Source organism: Gymnoscopelus braueri (assembly GCF_963280865.1).
Source record: "Gymnoscopelus braueri genome assembly, chromosome: 15".
In the NCBI taxonomy this organism is placed as follows: Eukaryota; Metazoa; Chordata; class Actinopteri; order Myctophiformes; family Myctophidae; genus Gymnoscopelus; species Gymnoscopelus braueri.
In genome coordinates, this window is record NC_137620.1 from 50,778,040 (window position 1) to 50,800,464 (window position 22,425).

The following is a 22,425-nucleotide window of genomic DNA, read 5'->3' on the forward strand; positions in this document are numbered from 1 at the left end:
AGGGGGTTCCACGAGGACCCTCATTACGGGTCTGTAACTCAGAGTGTACAAATGGAACCAAATGGACCCTTACAGGTCTGTAACTCTGAGAGTGTACACATGGAACCAAATGGACCCTTACAGGTCTGTAACTCTGAGAGCGTACACATGGAACCAAATGGACCCTTACAGGTCTGTAACTCTGAGAGTGTACACATGGAACCAAATGGACCCTTACAGGTCTGTGACTCTGAGAGTGTACACATGGAACCAAATGGACCCTTACAGGTCCATTTGGTTCCATTTGTACACTCTCAGGGTTATGCGAGTTCTTGAAATTAAAAGGTTTGAGAACCTGTGAAGGAAGTAAGAAAGAGGCCCTATTTCTTTAGCGTTTTACCCCTTTTTCTCCCCAATTTAGTCCTTATTATTCCAATGAGTTCCTCCACACATCAACAAATGAAACTATGAGGACAAAACAGAATCAAAAACCATGTTTAATTAATTATTCATCTACTTTATATCTTCATGGTTCATATGACTGGCTCATCATAATAATAATATCATTAATTATTTATTATACATTCTTTCTTATTACAAAAGAATCTCACTGTGTGTGTGTGCGTGCGTGCGTGTGTGTGTGTGAGTGTGAGTGTGAGTGTGTGTGTGTGTGTGTGTTTTATAAAGCCCAGCTCACCCCCCCCCCCACACACACAGGATAACCGGGACAGATTTGACCCTCTTGTGAGAGCGGTTCAAAAGATCCGGACTTGAACCTCAACGACGAGGCGTTTGATAATTATCAAATTATATTTAGATGAATTATCTGGACGATTAAATCAGTGTTTTTATATAAGTCAAGGACCCCCGACTTAACATGTATTCATACCCAGAGCCTCAGATATAGTTGATTCATACATGTTGTGCCAGAGAGCAGGATACAATAAAGAGTTAACAGAGAAGTAGTGTGGTGATGCAACAGGGTTTATGTAACGTGAGCCGGGCTTAAGACATGTGTAACAGAGTCCCACTGTGTGTGTGTGTGTGTGTGTGTGTGTGTGTGTGTGTGTGTGTGTGTGTGTATGTGTATGTGTGTATGTGTGTATGTGTGTATGTGTGTGTGTGTGTGTGTGTGTGTGTGTGTGTGTCAATACGTCTAGGCAGTGGCGTGTCTGGGTATTTCTTCATTTTCCGTGTGTGTGTGTGTGTGTGTGTGTGTGTGTGTGTGTGTGTGTGTGTGTGTGTGTGTGTGTGTGTGTGTGTGTGTGTGTGTGTTATTAGACCTGTGAGGCACAGCTACAGTAGAATATGATGAGAAACCATTTCCTGGAGTTTTAGATTCATGTTTACACTCAGAAGTAGATTGAGTTTTGCGGGTCGATGCTGCTTACCGGGAAAATAGCAGATCTACAAGCTCACAACGTATCGCAGCGCGACACGTTGTGAGCTTGTAGATCTGCTATTTTCCCGGATGTTTTCAGCCGTTTTCGACACTGTCCTGAAAATGCAGACAGTCCTCACAAGTATAGTGATACGAACCTCAGTGTGTGTGTGTGTGTGTGTGTGTGTGTGTGTGTGTGTGTGTGTGTGTGTGTGTGTGTGTGTGTGTGTGTGTGTGTGTGTAGTGTGTAGTTCTAGCGGTCCAGGACGTATTGTTTGTAAGCCTTGTTCATCTGTTCCAGGAAGATGAAGGTCAGCACGGTGTGAGGACCCAGCCTGGCGTAGTACGGAGTGAAGCCTTTCCACAAGGAGAAGAAGCCCTCGTTCTTTATCACTTTACCTAGCACCTCCTGGTAGAGAGACATAGACACACACAGAGAGAGAGAGAGAGAGTGAAGCCTTTCCACAAGGAGAAGAAGCCCTCGTTCTTTATCACTTTACCTAGCACCTCCTGGTAGAGAGACATAGACACACAGAGAGAGACAGACAGACAGACAGAGAGAGACATGAAGACATGTCTGAATGGTAGAGAGATATAGAGAATACATACGGAGAGAGAGACAGAGAGACAGAGAGACAGAGAGAGAGACTAAATCTAAATTCCAACACCCTAAAGGACGGGGTCAGCCTCATAGCATCAGAACGCTCTACACTCACACAGCGTCATTTCAAAGTGACGGCACATTCAGCGATGCCGCCTCATTTTCACATCGTATATCGGCTCGATATCAGCCCAAAAAAAATGTCTGGATTAAATGGAACGGATTAGATGGGACTGCAGCGAAAACGACCGATCAAACGCTCTGATCCAAGCACTCCATTCCAGTAGCCCGCTCTAGCACGTTGGCTCAGAGCCACGTGATCACAACAGTGTGTTAGAAGCACGGCTCTGGTTTAACAGCTACGAGCAGAAAGCAGCGAGGACCGCCTGCCGCTCCAAGCCTCTCCGGTCGCGCACGTTGCCTGGCTCCAGCCCCCGAAATGGCTAGGATGGCATTCAGGGGCCTGGTGACGCTGTAAAAGGCCGGGTTTTCTCGTTTGCAAACCTAAACGACCCAATCGGGATAATCCAGTGTGAACCAATCGCCAAAGAGCCTAACTTTGGCCACGCGCCCACCTCAGAAACCGGCTGCACTGAGAGGGCTTTCAGACTGAATAATAAAGTGAAACCAGATGAACATTCAGGCTGAGTGTCAGGCTACAGCACACGTCCCTGATCCAGACTTCATTCACATTTCTGTTTATGTTTATAAATACCTTGTGCCAGCTGATCAAAGAATGCCATTTGAAACGCAAGTGACAGATTTTGGCTGAATGAACCTCACTCGCTTTGCGACTCGACTCCCCCCCCCCCCGCCCCTCCCCCGCCCTCTCGAACCTGGTGATTAATCATGAACCCACAGGATTTAATATTGTCCGTCTTATTAAAATGAACAATGGCTACATAAAAGTAAACTTAGATGGCAACATAGTAGGCCTAGCTGTCCATCGAGGCTCTTTACTCTGATGGGACGCATTTGGGATAAAAGACACGCAAAGAAGCAAAATACTTGTATTTATTTTGGCTGCTGAGTGAAAGGTGCGCAAATCAAGGTGAGTGACGGAGCGGGGGGATCGAAGCGGGGCGGGGGGGGGGGGGGGATGGGGTCAACATGAGATAGACAGCATAGAGAGACTTAAGTATGTGTCATATCAGATCGGTATCAGATCGGTATCAATGCTGCCATTTCTGTATCGGAAGGGAAGTGAAAAATCTTGATTGCAGCACCTCTAATAGCTTGTCATTGCCATGAAGAGACATTAACTATGCTTTAACAGCATTTGAGACAGCTGAAGTGTGCACAATATATTACAATGTGTATCATTGTATTATGCTTATATCATACTGCAACACAATGAAGCCAGCGGCTTCACATGTACTGTGTATGACTATGTGTGTAATCTCTTTAGTTTACATGTAGTAATCAGCTGAATCTCTATAAATCAGCATTATGAAAATGTGTCTCTTCAACAAACCCAGACACCAACGCTTTTTATGTTAAGATGGAGGACAGAGTGAGAGTGGGGGGGAGAGAGAGACAGACAGACACACAGACAGACAGACAGACAGACAGACAGACAGACAGACAGACAGACAGACAGACAGACAGACAGACAGACAGACACAGAGACACCTTTCCATATCTTCCTTTTTCAGGAGGATTGCCAGCATAGACAATAGGAGAGGTGTGTTCTGCCCTGTTTTCTCCAAACATAATGTTGAAATTATAATGAAATAAGTTTTCTGTCAAACATAATGTCAACTCCCTCACGGTCATTAATGAATGAATTGAATGAAGCAGCAGGGATGCAGAAACAATATGGCCGACACTCAACATTTGGCACATATTTTAAACATTTTAATTAAACTCACCAAACCATTCTTATATTCAGGTTTTCCATCGATCATCCTCATATTCTGGATCCTGAGAAAAAAATAAAAACACAACACAGAGATTAACAATGACTATTGTGTGTGTGTGTGTGTGTGTGTGTGCATATTCTATTGAATCCCTGTTCAATAGACGTGATCGTCATAAGAGACCACCTGTTATTTGTCACTGGTTGTCACTAGTCTCTCTAACGCTGGAAGCCACCAGAACAAAGCACGGTCAGGTGTGTGTCTGTTCTCTGTTCTCTCCTAACCAGCTCACAGCAGGATAGGAGTTTCGTCCAGAGCAGAAAAACGACTTTGCGTCTGGTCGGGTCAGACCAGCTGCATTCATTCAGACCTGAAACACCTCTACGTTATGTAAGAGATGACTGACGGTCATTGATGAGAAATAAACCCTGACAGAGGGATTAGATCCAGACGCAAAGCAGAAGGTCACTCAGATCAGCTAATTCACCTTGACTATAGTAAATCACTCTGGATTAAGAGTGTGATAAATGCCTACATTGTCAAATGTAAACTGTAGGATAAAGGTTAGGTTTAGGACAGTGGATCTCAAACATGTTTGTGAACAACTTATTCATCCACCGCACCCCTGAATTACATAGTTACTTCACAGCACCTTTTACATGAAAAGACACATTTTGTTTTTGTTTTGAGTATTGATTGATGTTTTGTTATTGTTTGTTTTATAATATTATAAAGGTAAGGCATTATAATCTATGGCTTCAGCTACACCTTTTCAGTCAATGAATTATATATATATTATTTTTCTTCTTTTGAAATGTTTGCTGTGACTAATTCTGTACATGGCTTAAGACCCAAATAAACTATTCATTCATATAACCATACGTAGATATGTAAATCTTTCCCCCTAAGATACAGTAGGCTATAAGTCAGGAGGAAAACTTGAGAATGAACATAACTTTCTACTTGACCTTTAACCCCAGCATCCCCATTCTGAGGGGAAACATTCGCCAAAAATAGCAGATCTACAAGTTGTGAGCTTGTAGATCTGCTATTTTTGGAGAGATTTGGTTTGGTGTAGACTGAAAAAGAACGCACCAAGTACAGTGCAACTCAGGTCTGTTTTAGAAAGTCAGATATGATCACAGTATTTCCGCTGCACCCCTGGACTTGTGTCACAGGGTCACGGCACCCTAGGGTGCCACGGCCCCCACTTTGAGAAAGCCTGGTTTAGGGCACAGCGAGTACTGACCAATCACAGCGGGTCTTTTGTACAAATGATGGCGGCTACGGTGCCACGCGAATGGAACCTTAAGCCATTAGTATCAATGGTAACACCTGTGAAGGAAGTAAAGAAGAGGCCCACATTCGTTCCAATAGACCAATTATATGTTTACCAACATTGAGACTGGACACACAGGTGACTGTTTCATGTAATCAATTCCCAACAGATCCCCAAACCTGTTGTTTTAGGGATCTGCTGGTTTCAGTTCATTCAACCTCCTCTGTGTGTTGGCTAGTGGTGAGCCTAGCGAGACATAAACTTCATCGCTCAACGGTATTGCGCGCCGAGAACAGCTGACATACAAGCTCACAACCGCGACGCGGATGTGACCGTTGTGAGCTTGGAGGTCTGCTATTCTTGGACGCTCTGCTATTCTGCGACATCTTCGCGGGACGGAGCATAAATTAGTCTGCAGCTGTGCGAGCAAGAGCAGGTTCTTTTGCCGTGATCATAGAGCGCTCCCTCCGTTCTGATGACAGCCACTGGAGGAGGGGGGGGGGGGGGTTTGGGGGACAACTGCTTTTAATTGTTATTATTGTGTTTACACACAACATAAACCAAGGGTTATATATTTCAAGAGCGAGAGATCACAGTAAACATCCTAATCAGTCTTCCTCCATACTGGGAGAAAAACAGCATCTGAAGGTTTGATGGGATACATTTTTACACGTGAGGCTGTGACCACTTTAACATTGCATCTTAATGAGCGGTGGGGTTCATTTGGTGCCGGCCTGCGCTGCATACGGGTTCTTATCAGTGTGACGTTGTCTGATAAGACGTCTATATGTCTGCTGCAAACCTAGAGACAGTATATTCCATCCATGCATTCATCTCTTTAAGGCTCCATTACTGCTAGTGTAGGCCTCCATTAACCTTTATTACTAACTTACTATACACTAACCAGACCCCCTCAAACCACTGGCTTACACTTAAAGGGATAGTTCAACCCCAAAATAACTTTTTCTCGTATGTATTACTCACCTCATGTAGACTAGAGATACGTTTTTGTCTCATTTCTAAGTCAATAATTTCATGACCAGCAGACCGGTAGGCAGCGGTTCCGGTAGGAGACACAAAGGAGACTCTTTGTGTCTCCTACCGGAACCGCTGGTCATTAAATTATTGTTTTAGGAATGAGACACAAACTAAAACATGTCCATGAATTCATGTCTCCATGGGGTAACTAATCTATTGGAAAAAAAGTCATTTTGGGGTGAACTATCCCTTTAAGGTTCCACATGTTGAGTCTGAACTGGGAAGATCTGTGGTGATGTTCCAGTTTCATACATTACCTACAACTGGTATGACTTGTACCTACAACCCACTAAATATGTATGACCCCCATATCCTATATGGACAATTTAATAACCTTCATACCATTACCTCACTGTTTATAACTTACTGGTTTTATGTCATGGTCTGATTTAGATGTTTCTGTGTTTTATATCCGTATGTGTCTTAATAGTTGTGTGTAAACACAATGTGTGTGTGTGTGTGTGTGTGTGTGTGTGTGTGTGTGTGTGTGTGTGTGTGTGTGTGTGTGTGTGTGTGTGTGTGTGTGTGTGTGTGGTTCTAAGAACTCCTAAGTTTTCTGAAAAACGTCAAATATTTATTCGAAAATTACAAAAAATGTATGTTGCTAAATACTGTACATAGCAACAGGAGCCCCAAAAGGGGTTCCCGTCCTGAAAGGTAGAGTTACACATAGGGGTTCCCGCCCAGGAGTAGTTCAACCAAAAAAATACTTATTTTCTATCAATTACGAACCCCATGAAGCCTTGAATTCATGAGTTTTATTTAGTTTTTGTCACATTCCTGAGACAATAATGTGAGGAGCGCTGGTCTCTCCGGTAGGAGACACACATGCAGGTCATTTATGTAAGATGATAAAGATGCCTCTGCCGGTCATCAAATGAGTGGCTTAGGAATGCAAAACACAAACTCCATGGATTCAGGGTTCATGGGCTTCATTGTAATCGATAGAAAATAAGTCTTATTTTGGGTGAACTACTCTTAACGATGTCATGGATGTGTGTGTGTGTGTGTGTGTGCCTGATCTTAATGATGTCTACAGCCATGGAGAGGTGTGTGTGCGTGCGTGCGTATATCTCACCTGGTCTTAACGATGTCTACAGGCATGGATGCAGCAGTGGTGACCAATCCACTGATCATACTGGCACAGAAATGACACAGGATGTCATCACCAAAGTACCCTGGAAACACACACACACACACACACACACACACACACACACACACACACACACACACACACACACACACACACACACACACACACACACACACACACACACACACACACACACACACACACACACACACACACACACACACACACACACACACACACACACACACACACACACACACAGTTAGTCTTGTTTTCCTCTTCAGTTTTGCCATTTATAACAGTGATGCTGCTCATAGTGTGGTGTTGCAGTGCCACCCTGTGGTCAAACAGAGCGCTAACATGTCATTTCAGACAGTAGTCTAGTAGAGTATATACAGATCAGAGATATATATATATATACACATACATATATATACATACATACATATGTGTATATATATATATATATACACATACATATATACATACATACATACATACATACATACATACATACATACATACATACATACATACATACATACATACATACATACATACATACATACATACATACATACATACATACATATATATATATATATATATATATATATATATACACATACATACATATACATCTGGTGAAATCTAAGTTCACATGGATAGATTTAACATTCTCTCCACAGATCCAGTGTTCTTCATATTATGACGCTTTTATAAAGTGTTCTGGTCCATACAGTGAAAGTAATATTTCTACAGATGTACCGATACCATGTAATCCCTCCAGATACCCATTACATTCCCATAACCTGCGTATGGGTCCATACAGAGTACCTGATACCAGTGTGTAATTGAACCCATTAACACATTGAGTGCCAAAAACGGTCCGGGCCGTTTTTCATAATCCAAACGAGGTGTGCCAAAAACGGTTATAACTGTTTTTGGAAAAAAATATTAAACATTTTTTTTCCCCCTTCACAGCACCAGGAGATATAATTTTTCGAAGATTTAGACTTTAATCCACTTCCTGGTTAACTTATGACTTCAAAAGCCTGTATCTCGGCTCCTGTGTACTTTTTTTTATTATGTATTTTTGACTATTTTTGACTATTTTCAACTGGCTGCAACTATGGAACGGATTACCGAATGTTTTTATTTTTTCCCCCCGATTGTACGAGACCTCTATGTGTGTAATGAGGGGATCACCGTGAGGACGGTGATCACTGAAAATATTTTGTGACTACTTGAAAAAGGTTAGAAAATTGTTAAAATCCAGGCACTGACTGTACCCTGTTTTAAAAAAAAACTGGCACTCAATGTGTTAAGACCGGGAACACATCTGTGTCATTTTAACATTTATTTGCCCTTTCCTTCGTCTGATGTGCCGCGCAGCATGCATTTTGACGACGCATGCGCACCAGTTATCTGCACCCCTGCAACCACCAGCCCCACAACCACGGGCTGGTTGTTGAAGGGTTTCCACAGCTTGGGAGAGATGCCCAAAGACCAGGCAGAAAGGCTGGTTAAAGTGTTGTTCTGTCTCTGCTGCCATGTACAGTATGGCTACGTGTGCCCGTGTTGTGCTGAGTGACATGTGTGTTGTATCATGAGGACATACAGTATATCCAGGAGGTTGTGAATGTAACCTTTACTGCCTAAAATATGTGTGTCCCTGTATGTGTGGACATAAATACATTGTTAAACTGTGTGTGTGTGTGTGTGTGTGTGTGTGTGTGTGTGTGTGTGTGTGTGTGTGTGTGTGTGTGTGTGTGTGTGTGGAGTGTGTGTGGAGTGTGTGTGTGTGTGTGTGAGTGTGAGTGTGAGTGTGTGTGTGTGTGTGTGTGTGTGTCAGTGGCGGACGCAGGATCTCTCTATGAGTAACGCCAGGCAGATACGTGGTAGGCCCCCCAGCCCCCCCAGGGGTTAGGGTCGCCGCAGATAGACAGCTGGAGAGAGTTGAATAACCTCTTCAAATAACCAGAAATTACAGAAATATGTAGGCGACCTATTTATGTTTTAGCTTTGACATAGCCTACAATAGTTGGTACTGGTAGATGATTGGTAAATTATTAACCATGACAACTAAACGACTCAAAGACTTTTATTTTGTACTTTCTTGAACCACAAGCATATCACTGTGCCAGTCAGATATAATGTACATGAGAGAGAAAAGGGGGGGGAAAACACTTCATACACAAAAACAAAGCTGGCAATGTATTGCTAATATCCAGGGATGCTTTGGCTACTGCATGTGCAAAGCACTATATTTAGTCAGTGAGAATTGCATAAACTGCGCTCGGAAAGGTTTCTTTTAGGAGCGCTTGTGCACTTGTACCCCGACATGACAGATTCTCCATCACAGTATAGCAGCAAAGCCCAACACAGAGTTTTTGATCCGACTCGAGGGGGTTCAATAATTTCCAAAATTCACTTTTTTGTGATGCCCCGTGCAGTCAAATCCGCGGTGTCAATAAATCCTACTGCCCGCTCTTTGATGAGTCCTCCATCCATGAATCCAATACAAACTGAAACTAGTTCCCGTTTGGAAAGATCTTTATACTCATCATCCGCGAGTAGGCCTATTGCAAAATATTGTCCACTGAGTTCAGCCTTTATTTTACCAATCAGGACTGATGCTGCAGCCTCAAGCAGATCGTCCTGAACGCGGTTTAGGCGGTGGCGGCCGTGTAAGCGTCCTCGCGTCGAAGAGTTTGCTCCGGCTGTCTACGCCCGTCTCTCTGCTGTCTCAAGAATCAAAAATGAATCAAGAGAACGAGGCCAGGACATTGTGTGTGTGGTGTTTATATTGTGTTCTTATGTCATGACGTAGAAAAGCGGTTCTGTGAATGAGGGACACAGACAGACACTTTTCACACTCGAGTGTGAAAAGGGATTCTGAGAATACACATTTGGCAGAAATGGCACAGCCATACACATTGGCTCAAAAGACTCAACATCCTCCAGACACGCAGGACGTAGAGAGAGAATGGATGTGTATTAAGCTGTTTGTCGGCCTTAAGTATAGGGGGCGATATTCATAGTGACTGACTATACACAAAAAGCTGTCTGGCGGAGGGAAGGCTCAGTGTATTCTGGGTAAGGCACGGGCCTACAGTGCGTCCACCCCTGGTGTGTGTGTGTGTGTGTGTGTGTGTGTGTGTGTGTGTGTGTGTGTGTGTGTGTGTGTGTGTGTGTGTGTGTGTGTGTGTGTGTGTGTGTGTGTGTGTGTGTGTGTGTGTGTGTGTGTGTGTGTGTGTGTGTGTGTGTGTGTGTGTGTGTGTACCTGTGTCCTGTAGAGCTTGCTTGGACTGAGAATATGAGGCGAGTTGAGCTGCGTTGACGACCACCGCACGAGCCATGGTGGGAACACACCCCTACACACACACACACACACACACACAAATACACACACACACATGTTCAAAACCTATTTATACCGTAAAGGACGACTTCACCCATTTTCAACCTTCATATATTATACATTTTTTTCAAACAAGATTTCAAATTGTATTTAGATTAGTATTAATGCAAGAACAATGTCTTCCATAATAGCATTTTAACTTTACAGGAATAGAAAGCCTGTAGTTTCTATTAGCTTGGACATCGATGATGTCACTGGTAGGCACAGCAAGCAGACAGACACACACACACACACACACACAGGTCGCATTAGGTCAGGTTAGTTTTTTTAACTGATAAAAGCCATAAAATATAATTCCCTCAGGACATCGTGGCTGATAAGAATAAAATAAAATCACATTTTAAAACCATGAAAATACAAGCAGACATATTCTACATGTACGATAGAGTAAGAACACAACATTAACGTCAGACCCTGAACAAACTGTTTTAAAATAGAGTTATATTTGAAAATATTAAAATGTTTTGGACTTATGGATGTCCAATATTGGCATTTTCTTTGCCAATATCCGATTTTTCAAAATTATCCAAATCTTAGTTATCGATTAAGATATTGATATATTAGTCTGGCAGCATCTGAGGTGGAAGATTTGGTCTGTAGTTTGTTTTAATTGGCCCAAAATATTGTCTATATACAATACATACATTCATGAAACCACCTTATTACTCTGTGGTGGAGTTTCTCCCAGAGCAGCTCTCATAGCGCAGAGAGAGAGAGAGAGAGAGAGAGAGAGAGAGAGAGAGAGAGAGAACGAGAGAACGAGAGAACGAGAGAACGAGAGAACGAGAGAACGAGAGAACGAGAGAACGAGAGAGAGAGAGAGAGAGAGAACGAGAGAACGAGAGAACGAGAGAGAGAGAGGAGAGAGAGAGAGAGAGAGCTCATAGCATAGAGCAGAGCTCATTAGCATATCTCTACTTATGCTATAAGTTGTGGTCAAAAGTGAATCTGTAATTAGTTGTCATTACTTTAGAATAGATTTCAAAATACTCATCACCTACAAAGCCCTCAATAACCAGGCTCCTCCCCCTACCTCTATGACCTCCTCAAACACCACGCCCCCTCCCGCTCCCTCAGGTCAGGTGATGCTAACCTCCTGGACTTACCCCCCCTCCCCCCCCCCCCAAAAAAAACAACACACCTGGGGTGACAGACAGGGCTTTGTCAGTGTCAGCCCCCCCTCCCTCTGGAACCCACTCCCACCTCATATCAAAGCCCCCCCCCCCCACCTCTTGTCGTGTTCAAAGCCTCTAAACCACCTTTTCAGACTTGCTTTCCCTGCCTAATTATGTCAAATTATTGTCAAATGTCATTTGGGATTTGATATACTAAAGAATCCATAATAAGTGAATAAGTGTAGAATACAATACATAGAATATAATAACTTATTAAGTTATTATTGTCAAATGTCATTTGGGATTTGACTAAAGATTTGAATACAAGTAGCCAATATGTTATTTTACACCATTTACTGGCTAATAAAAGTCCAACAGGACAGAGTGGGGTATACTCTGGGTATACCTTTTTTTTCTAAAGGTTGTTTTAGGTCCTTCACTGTCTTAATACCTGTCAGAGAATGTGTTACTAGTCCTGATGCGACCTCTGACACACACACACACACACACACACACACACACACACACACACACACACACACACACACACACACACACACACACACACACACACACACACACACACACACACACACACACACACACACACACACACACACACACACACACACACACACACACACACACACACAGTGACTCACCCTCCACAGTGTGGTCAGTCCTTCTTCTTTGGTGATTCTGGCCAGAGCGTTGAACACGTTGCTATAGCCCCTCCTCTGGTCAACGGGCTGACTGCAGGACACACACATTATACACAATGAATGACCTGTATACATACACTGTGTGTGTGTGTGTGTGTGTGTGTGTGTGTGTGTGTGTGTGTGTGTGTGTGTGTGTGTGTGTGTGTACACACACACATGTGGGGGTCCCTGACATGTAAAGGTTTGCTCTAACATCACACCACCACCATTACAAGGTCAAGGTTAAAGTTGTTTTTAGTTTTAAACGTCATGAAAAATAATTGCGATGAATGATTTAATACGGATTAATACGTTAATACAGAGTTAATACAGAGCTACTGTAGCGACCTTGAGAAAATGATTTTTTTCCCCAGTAAGAACAAAGCGGGGCTCACACCTCACTTATTTAATGCAGCAAAGGTTCTTTATTTATGATAAACAGCAGACAATATACGACGTTTTGACCCTTTGAAACGTGGTATTGTCTGCTGTGTGTTATAAATAAACAACCGTTGGAGCATTACATAAGTGAGTTGTGAGCTCTGCTTTGTTCTTATGTTACTGTTCTTACAGTCTGGCTCAGTACCAAGGAACGGAGGTTGTTTTCCTTTTTCTTTTTGTAGCACACTTTCACACCACTTCATCTGGACAGTCACCTGGTGGTCAGTGAGGGAACTGCATGTGTGTTAGATAAGGTGACTGCATGCTACCATTCTAAGTGATTTACCCTTTGACCTTTTAGACGGAAACAAAAGGTGATCATGATACTAGGAGCTCATAGTCTGTTCCCTGTCTCCTCCCTTTGACCTCCTTCAGCTCTACTGATCCAAGAGGAACACAGTCTGATTGATCATTTAAATAAACATGCTCGCAGCCCCACCCATCTGACCACTTAACAGACAGACAGGACATAACAGACAGACAGACAGACAGACAGACAGACAGACAGACAGACAGACAGACAGACAGACAGACAGACAGGACATAACAGACAGACAGACAGACAGACAGACAGACAGACAGGACATAACAGACAGACAGACAGACAGACAGGACATAACAGACAGACAGACAGACAGACAGGACATAACAGACAGACAGACAGACAGACAGACAGGACAACACAGACAGACAGACAGACAGACAGGACATAACAGACAGACAGACAGGACATAACAGACAGACAGACAGGACAACACAGACAGACAGACAGGACAACACAGACAGACAGACAGGACATAACAGACAGACAGGACATAACAGACAGACAGACAGGACATAACAGACAGACAGACAGGACATAACAGACAGACAGACAGGACATAACAGACAGACAGACAGGACATAACAGACAGACAGACAGGACATAACAGACAGACAGACAGGACATAACAGACAGACAGACAGACAGACAGGACATAACAGACAGACAGACAGGACATAACAGACAGACAGACAGGACAACACAGACAGACAGACAGGACAACACAGACAGACAGACAGGACAACACAGACAGACAGACAGGACAACACAGACAGACAGACAGGACATAACAGACAGACAGACAGACAGGACAACACAGACAGACAGGTACCGTCCATCAGCAGTCATCCTGATCAGAGCGACCTCTGCTGGAGTTCCAATGAACGCTCCTGTTGCCCCCGCTGTCATCCCTATGAGAGCCTACACACACACACACACACACACACACAGGTTTGTATCACCATACTTGTGAGGACGATCAACATGAAACCGCCCCTAAAAGTGAGGTTTGGAAATGTGTACAATTATCCTGCGCTGTGATTGGCCAATCACAATCTATTCAGGACTGTGATTGGCCAGTGTCACATGACACATGTGCATAGCCCTATATAAGCAACCATAACTTAAAAAAAACCATAAATTGGTTTTTTTTAAGTTATGGTTTTGTCCATCATAAAGAGTGTTTCAATAAATGTATTTATCTTTTGTACATGATTGATCGACTCCATTCAGTATTGTGGTTAGCTAGGAAGACACCGCCCACTTCACACAGGGTGTGATTTTTTTTTAAATAAGGTAGATTTATAAAACATGTATCAGGAGACCACAAGGGGAGGTTAATGTTAATTCCCATAGAAAGGAGGTGTTCTTTGTACATCTAGTGTTTGTATGTGATGATGACATGTATTATTGTGTTATTGTTTATGCCTTTTCCTCAAGAACTCCAGGGGGGAGTTCTGGAATGAAACCGGGAACCTTAAGATTCCCAAGATGGCCGCTCTGCCTCCTGAGCCCCTGATCTTGTAGATCTACCAGCTCACTGACACATTGTGATCTCGTAGATCAGCCATTGTGCCATAATGTGAGTGTCTCGGAGAGCGACTCTAATCAGGCTTTAAATCTCTTCTTATGTTCAGCAGATCTACAAGCTCACAACAGGAGAGTGTGCACTGGGACTGAACGATCGTTATCACTCTCTCCTTCGTTAGGAAGTTAGGAGGAGGACCATTTGGAACCTCTCCCTCCGCTGTATACATCCACACGGCGTAGTGTCATCAGTATAGACCGAGGGATGTGGGCTTTTCACACTCACATGCTGTAAAAGTACAAATTTTGCCCCCATTTTTCTCACCGACCAGCGGTTCTTGTATTTTTGTATTTGTTTTACGGTTTGATATAAGTTCAGGGTTAGGCATAGTTTTACTGAGGTTACGTTTAGGAATAAGGTTATGTTTAGCAGTTTAGGCATAGTTTTACTGAGGTTACGTTTAGGAATAAGGTTAGGTTTAGCAGTTTAGACATAGTTTTACTGAGGTTACGTTTAGGAATAAGGTTAAGTTTAGCAGTTTAGACATAGTTTTACTGAGGTTACGTTTAGGAATAAGGTTAGGTTTAGCAGTTTAGACATAGTTTTACTGAGGTTACGTTTAGGAATAAGGTTAAGTTTAGCAGTTTAGGCATAGTTTTACTGAGGTTACGTTTAGGAATAAGGTTATGTTTAGCAGTTTAGACATAGTTTTACTGAGGTTACGTTTAGGAATAAGGTTATGTTTAGCAGTTTAGACATAGTTTTACTGAGGTTACGTTTAGGAATAAGGTTATGTTTTAGCAGTTTAGGCATATTTTTACTGAGGTTACGTTTAGGAATAAGGTTATGTTTAGCAGTTTAGACATAGTTTTACTGAGGTTACGTTTAGGAATAAGGTTATGTTTAGCAGTTTAGACATAGTTTTACTGAGGTTACATTTAGGAATACCAGGTGAATACCGGCGGGTTTGCCCCGGGGCGACTGTGTTTTGGGGCGAGTGTTTTGGTATTCAGACGGCGCTGGAAAGAGGGAAACAGATCTCCGGTCTCAGTGGTGCTTGTGCTGAAACTTGACTCATGCAATAAGATATAAAGATAATCTGATAAACCACATGAACCCCAGCTTACGTATTCTGGGGGGAACATAAACCAAACATTGCCAATCTAGCTCACAGTTACAACGCGTCGCGTTCCGACGCGCTGTGAGCTCATAGATTGTCAATGTTTGGTCTTTTTAGTCTCATATATCTTAATAATAAGTCAACTTTTCCGAGGGCGAGTGGACGATTGTGTTCCAGCTTCTGATGGATTTTTCTTGGCTGACAGTGTCGCAGTGCGACGCGTTTTGAGCGAACGGGAGGTCGCCATGACATTTTTTTTTTTTTTTACAGAAGCACAGTGAAACCCTCAGTGATTAGCAACCATCAGAGGATCCATCATACTGGAGATACATATTCTGTGAATACTTGTAAAGGTTAGAAAATTTAAAAAACCCTGGCAGCAGCTAAAAAAAGCAGATGCATAGAACCTGGCAGAACAGTAAAAGTACCTTCATTAACTCATTCAGTGCCAATGGACGTGCTCTGGCACTCGGAGCCAAACTGACAGAAATAAGTCAGACACTGAATGAGTTTAGAAGTTAGGAGGAGGACCATCAGTACCTTCATTAAGAAGTTAGGAGGAGGACCATCAGTACCTTCATTAAGAAGTTAGGAGGAGGACCATCAGTACCTTCATTAAGAAGTTAGGAGGAGTCCCATCGGCTGAGGTCATCTTCTCAAACAGGATGGTGTAAATACCCAGTCTGGTTGTTGTGTAGGTGGCCTGACGCAACAAGCCTGCTGACAGACTGACACACACACACGCACACGCACACACACACACACACACACACACACACACACACACACACACACACGTGTTACATAACATGAATACACTTCACTGCTTCATGTCAATCAATCAATCAATACAAATAAAATAGCAGATCTACAAGCTTACAACCTTTGTAAGCTTGTAGATCTGCTATTTTCTGCTATAGTTTCCCCTCAGAACATGGATCCTGGGGTTTAAGTGGTCAAAAGGGGGTTAAGGTCTATATGATGTCATCATGATGTCATAGGGTCTGTATGATGTCATAGCTTGATGTCATTGTGAATGTAAAGCACTTTGGCTCAACTTGTGTTGTTTTCATTCTTCATGATAGACATACATACATCTTAGCCAGTATAAATGCTATATATCTATATATTTACAGTATAATAGTATAAATATTACTCAGTATAAATGGTATATATCTATATATTTACAGTATAATAGTATAAATATTACTCAGTATAAATGCTATATATCTATATATTTACAGTATAATAGTATAAATCTTACCCAGTATAAATGGTATATATCTATATATTTACAGTATAATAGTATAAATAGTACTCAGTATAAATGGTATATATCTATATATTTACAGTATAATAGTATAAATATTACCCAGTATAAATGGTATATATCTATATATTTACAGTATAATAGTATAAATCTTACCCAGTATAAATGGTATATATCTATATATTTACAGTATAATAGTATAAATATTACCCAGTATAAATGGTATATATCTATATATTTACAGTATAATAGTATAAATATTACCCAGTATAAATGGTATATATCTATATATTTACAGTATAAATCTTACCCAGTATATATTCCTCCCACTCCTTCATTCTTCAGAATAGAAACCAGAGCATGGAAACTGGTTTTATATTCTCTGGCTTTAGATCCCTGACCACTGAGCTGCATCCTGTTCTTCACCAGGTCTAGAGGCTGAACAAACACTGTGGCACCCATCCTACACACACACACACACACACACACACACACACACACACACACACACACAGGAGATCAGGTTGTTAAAGACATTCATATGTGTGACACATCAACACGTGGCTCAGGGTTAGAGGTCGGTAGGTAGAGATGTACAGATCAATCGGCCGGCGATCAAAATAGACGTTTCTATATCAAACCGGCCTCATCGGTGAGCGGCCGGCCGGTCACTGTCAGGAATTCAGAGTTTATGACGGTCACGTTGATACTGCATCGTCTGCATGGTCACTGTGCAGCAACAACATGATGCCAGTCCACTCAGTAAACATTAGCAATAAGTAGCCTATAGTGACAGCCTACAGATGGTGCTGATTACCTTTGATATATAAGAATATATATATCGAATAATATATTATATTCCATAATATAGCCTATACAGCATGCAGTTATAGCCTAGGCCCTAGACAATGCCGTGACTACAGCAATGGTACAAATAAAATAAAATCTAAAATGACATAGGCTACAGTAGTATTGTTTTTGTAATGACTTTAGGCCTTTCGTTGCATAGTTAGGGCATCGATATTATAGCCATAATAACATGATATTAGACGGCCGGATGGGAACCAGAAGAGTTCATGTCTAAGTGTCCTTGAGCAAGACACTGAACCGCTAAATAAATGTATTTATAAGACACCAGTCTACAGTACATTCATTAAAGGAGCATTTCACCCAAAACCTTTAAGACCAACACATTTTATGTAGGTTATGACATTACAACACACACACACACACACACACACACACACACACACACGGTACCACTGTGTGCAAAGTAGATTATAACACAATACACTCACAGTAAACTGAGAGAGAGAGAGAGAGAGAGAGAGAGAGAGAGAGATTTTCTCTCTCAAACAGGAACCAGTTGAGAGTCTTTAAAGGTTGACAACATGGCTCAGAGGTCATGACCTTTACTGGACGGTCACACACACATACAGCAGAGGCAGACAGACAGGCAGAACATAGCTAGCAGACAGACAGACAGACAGACAGACAGACAGACAGACAGAGAGAAAAACAGACAGACAGACAGACAGACAGACAGACAGACAGGCAGGTGATTGTATGGACTGTACTACTAGGTATCAGGTGTCATGTTTAACACTACATAACGTTACAATGTTACATAACTATTATATAATACGTTTACATTGCATTACAATGAGTCAATATTAGTTGTCTTGTCATTAAAGACATAAACAGGGGGTCCAGGACCAGATCTGATATTTTTGAAAAATATTGAACATCTTTTGTGCAAATCTTTGACTATATATATATTTATTTTTCAAGCAAACATTTTTTACTCAAATCTGTGCTTCTGGGGGTCCCTGGAACAACATATTTTGAGCAATTGAGCATTTTTATATAGCAACATACGTTTTTTCAACTAACTGTTGAATTTGTAGAATCCCCCAGACGCAAAGATTTGAGTTACAAATGTTTGTTTAAAAAATATATATTTAAAAATAAATATATATTTAGCAGATCTACAAGCTCGCTGTTACCAAGGCGACGATGACGACGGGGCAATCGTCCCGATTAAGGACGTAGCGTCAGTATGACGTCGCCCTAAGATCATACGACACCATGTCCCACCTATTAAGTACAGCGGGAGGCGTGAGCGGGCGCAGACCAGCTGTTGAATAAGAACTGAAGAGTATCTGGAGACTTGAGGTAAGACCATACCTAGTATCTCAAAGTCCGCTGAGCCGCTCGCCTCAGCCCCAGCTAACCATACTGCGACAGTCATAAGAGCCCATAGCGCCTAAGAGATACAGTCCTTAATATATATCGAAGACGTAACAGTACCTCTGTTACACTCGCTATGAGCTTGTAGATCTGCTATTTTTGAAAAGCCAAAGAATCTAAAATGATCCCTGATTCATTACATTTATGAATAATAAAAGCATTAAATCTTTTCTTTTCTTCTCCAAAAAGGTAGTTTAAATGTGAATGAACATGAATCCAACATAGATTTTAGTAAAGATAATGTGCAAACAACAAACAAACAAACAACAGATGTTAGTGATTCATGAAACTATCAGATAAGTAGAGTTTGGAAAACTACAGTATGGAAGAAAAAACAGAAAGATTTAATGTGCAACACAATGTGAGGAGGGGGTCCCTGCTTCATCTCTCTCTCAGCTAAGGGGTCCCTGCTTCATCTCTCTCAGCTAAGGGGTCCCTGCTTCATCTCTCTCAGCTAAGGGGTCCCTGCTTCATCTCTCTCTCAGCTAAGGGGTCCCTGCTTCATCTCTCTCTCAGCTAAGGGGTCCCTGCTTCATCTCTCTCAGCTAAGGGGTCCCTGCTTCATCTCTCTGTCAGCTAAGGGGTCCCTGCTTCATCTCTCTCTCAGCTAAGGGGTCCCTGCTTCATCTCTCTCTCAGCTAAGGGGTCCCTGCTTCATCTCTCTCAGTCTATAGGGATCTTTTCTATTAAAAGGGATATTTCACTTTGAAAACATGTTTGGGTCATTGTATGTCTACTCAGGCTTTTGTCAGCCCCCCAGACAGTTTCGAAGTTGCTTGATTCAGTATTTACATATTTGATATTCATTTTATCAGACACGCCCCCTTCCTATATAAACCCATTGTAACTTCAAACTCCATTTTTAACATGTTAGATTCATCAAAAACACCCGTCCTTGGTTCTGGTGACTCATCCTGCCCTCCTAATACGTGAGGGGGCCGTGTTTTGTCTATTACTTTTTTCATATATTTTTGGGCGGTGAAACCACCCCTATATGTGAGGTTTGGAGATCAACTAAATAGGATTTTAAAAAGCCCAAGAAAGCCAATGGCTTGTTTCAATTGGGGTCCTTTTTATACGCGATAACAGTTATATTACTACTGAATTACTTTCATTCATAAAGTAACACACAGTTCTCTATGAATTGAGTACAAAGGACCACAATGGAAACAAGCCATAGGCTTTCTAGTGTTTTAATCCTGGTACTTTCCTGTGATTTTGTTTTTGCAAACTGTTAATAAACTATTCAATCAATCAATCAGTTGTATTACTACTGAATTACTTTACTTAATAAAATAACAGTTCTGTCTCTTATATTCCTGAATGACTTACATTTATAAAGTAACACAGAGTGACGTTACTGTGTGCATTATTTATGAATATTCATTCACTCATTCATTCATAACAACCTTTACTTTTTCCTCCTAGCCTTAGATCAACTTTTATCTTTAACTTTTAAACTTAGATCAACAGAGACTTTTACTCTTGTATCTATGAGTCTTAGCTCCACCCCCACAGTTTGCTCTGGAATGTCACCAGTAAAGCCCGTATTTCTCTAATCATGAACAAATGATAAATATAATGTGTTTTACCCGCTTGCCCTAAATGTTAACTATGTGTCCGGAGTGTGTGTGTAATGTATTATTCCACATGTTTCATTAAAGAAGTGTTTTAATCCCGTCTGTGGCCGAACGTCTCCTTTACCTCCTGTTTACATCGAGTGTAATTCCGCCTTTCACCGGATGCGCCCCCTAACTACCGCCCATTGGGAACTTCAGACAGAATCGGCCACAGACGGGATTAAAACACTTCTTTATTGATAAACATGGATTAATACATTACACAAACACACCGGACACCTAGTTCACATTTGGGTCAAGCGGGTAAACACCTTATATTTATCATTTGTACATGTTTGGAGAAATACAGGCTTTACTGGTGACATTCCAGGGCAAACTGGGGGGGGTGGAGCTAAAACTCTAGTAGACTTAAAAAATGTCAACATAGATGAAATACATCTACGAGAGTCTTCATCTAAAGCTAACTTTGTGCATGTCATGTATTAAATAACATGAATTAATTCATAATAAAACAACAGAGTGACGTCAGTCTACTATCAGTGAATGAATGACATTCAGCTCTAAGGCACACAGAGTGCTGTCACTCTGTGTTACTTTATGGATCATCATTAGCATGTAGCATGTGATGCTAACGGTCAATACGTACTGAATGACATGGATTCAGGGACAATAATAAAGTAACACAGAGTGACAGCACTAGCATGTAGCATGTAGCATAGCAGCATTATGTTAGCCTACAGTCTACACAGGGCTGTTAGCATTAGCAGCATTAGCATGGTCACTAACCCAGCCAGTCCTCCGAACAGGAACTTGATGGCCTTGGGGGAGGTCTTGGCCTTGGAGTCCGTCATGGTGGCTCTGGTCTGGGTTCTGGTTCCTCTAGGAGACAAGCTGAGCCACAGGACAAGGTGACACTCACACAGGAGCGCGCACGTCACGTCACGTCACGTCACGTTACGTAAACGTAAACGTACGGCAAGCGCTCCCCGGGAACGCGCATAGCAACACTGTTTTATTTAGACGGAGGGACCGATGCACTCTGAGGGTTTGTACATCCGGTCAAGAGCGGAGGCAGAAACGGCATGATTGTAAGTATCGTTGAAATAGCCGGATACAGTAGGCGGGCTCCATGACCGGATGTGAGCACCGAGAAGCAAACAGACACCTGGCTTTTCACGTGAAGTTAATGTATAATAATATAACCATATAGAAGTAGTAATGATAATAATTATAACAATAATAACACCATAATAATAAGAATATAATGTGAGTTTATACAATACAGTGGGAGATACAGTGTCCTGAAAAATTAATCATTACAGTGCTCTATCCAAATGTATAAGATATCAAATATAACACATCAAAGTTGTACACAGGGCTTATATTACATAGAATTATAATAATAAAGATAATGATACATTACTGATACATTATATCATAT

General features: G+C 41.8%; 1 protein-coding gene across 1 annotated transcript; it reads right to left on the minus strand.

The window, feature by feature from the left end:
* Positions 1 to 458: 458 nt before the first annotated feature.
* slc25a11 (solute carrier family 25 member 11) lies at positions 459 to 21,907 on the minus strand. Its single transcript, XM_080451557.1, has 9 exons — positions 21,771 to 21,907; positions 17,465 to 17,617; positions 16,495 to 16,612; positions 14,069 to 14,157; positions 12,435 to 12,525; positions 10,520 to 10,610; positions 7,216 to 7,315; positions 3,833 to 3,884; positions 459 to 1,769 (listed from the first exon to the last, which is right to left on the minus strand). The coding sequence occupies exons 1-9, from the start codon at positions 21,833 to 21,835 to the stop codon at positions 1,614 to 1,616; spliced, it is 915 nt and encodes a 304-aa protein (XP_080307683.1). The 5' UTR covers positions 21,836 to 21,907; the 3' UTR covers positions 459 to 1,613.
* Positions 21,908 to 22,425: the final 518 nt, after the last annotated feature.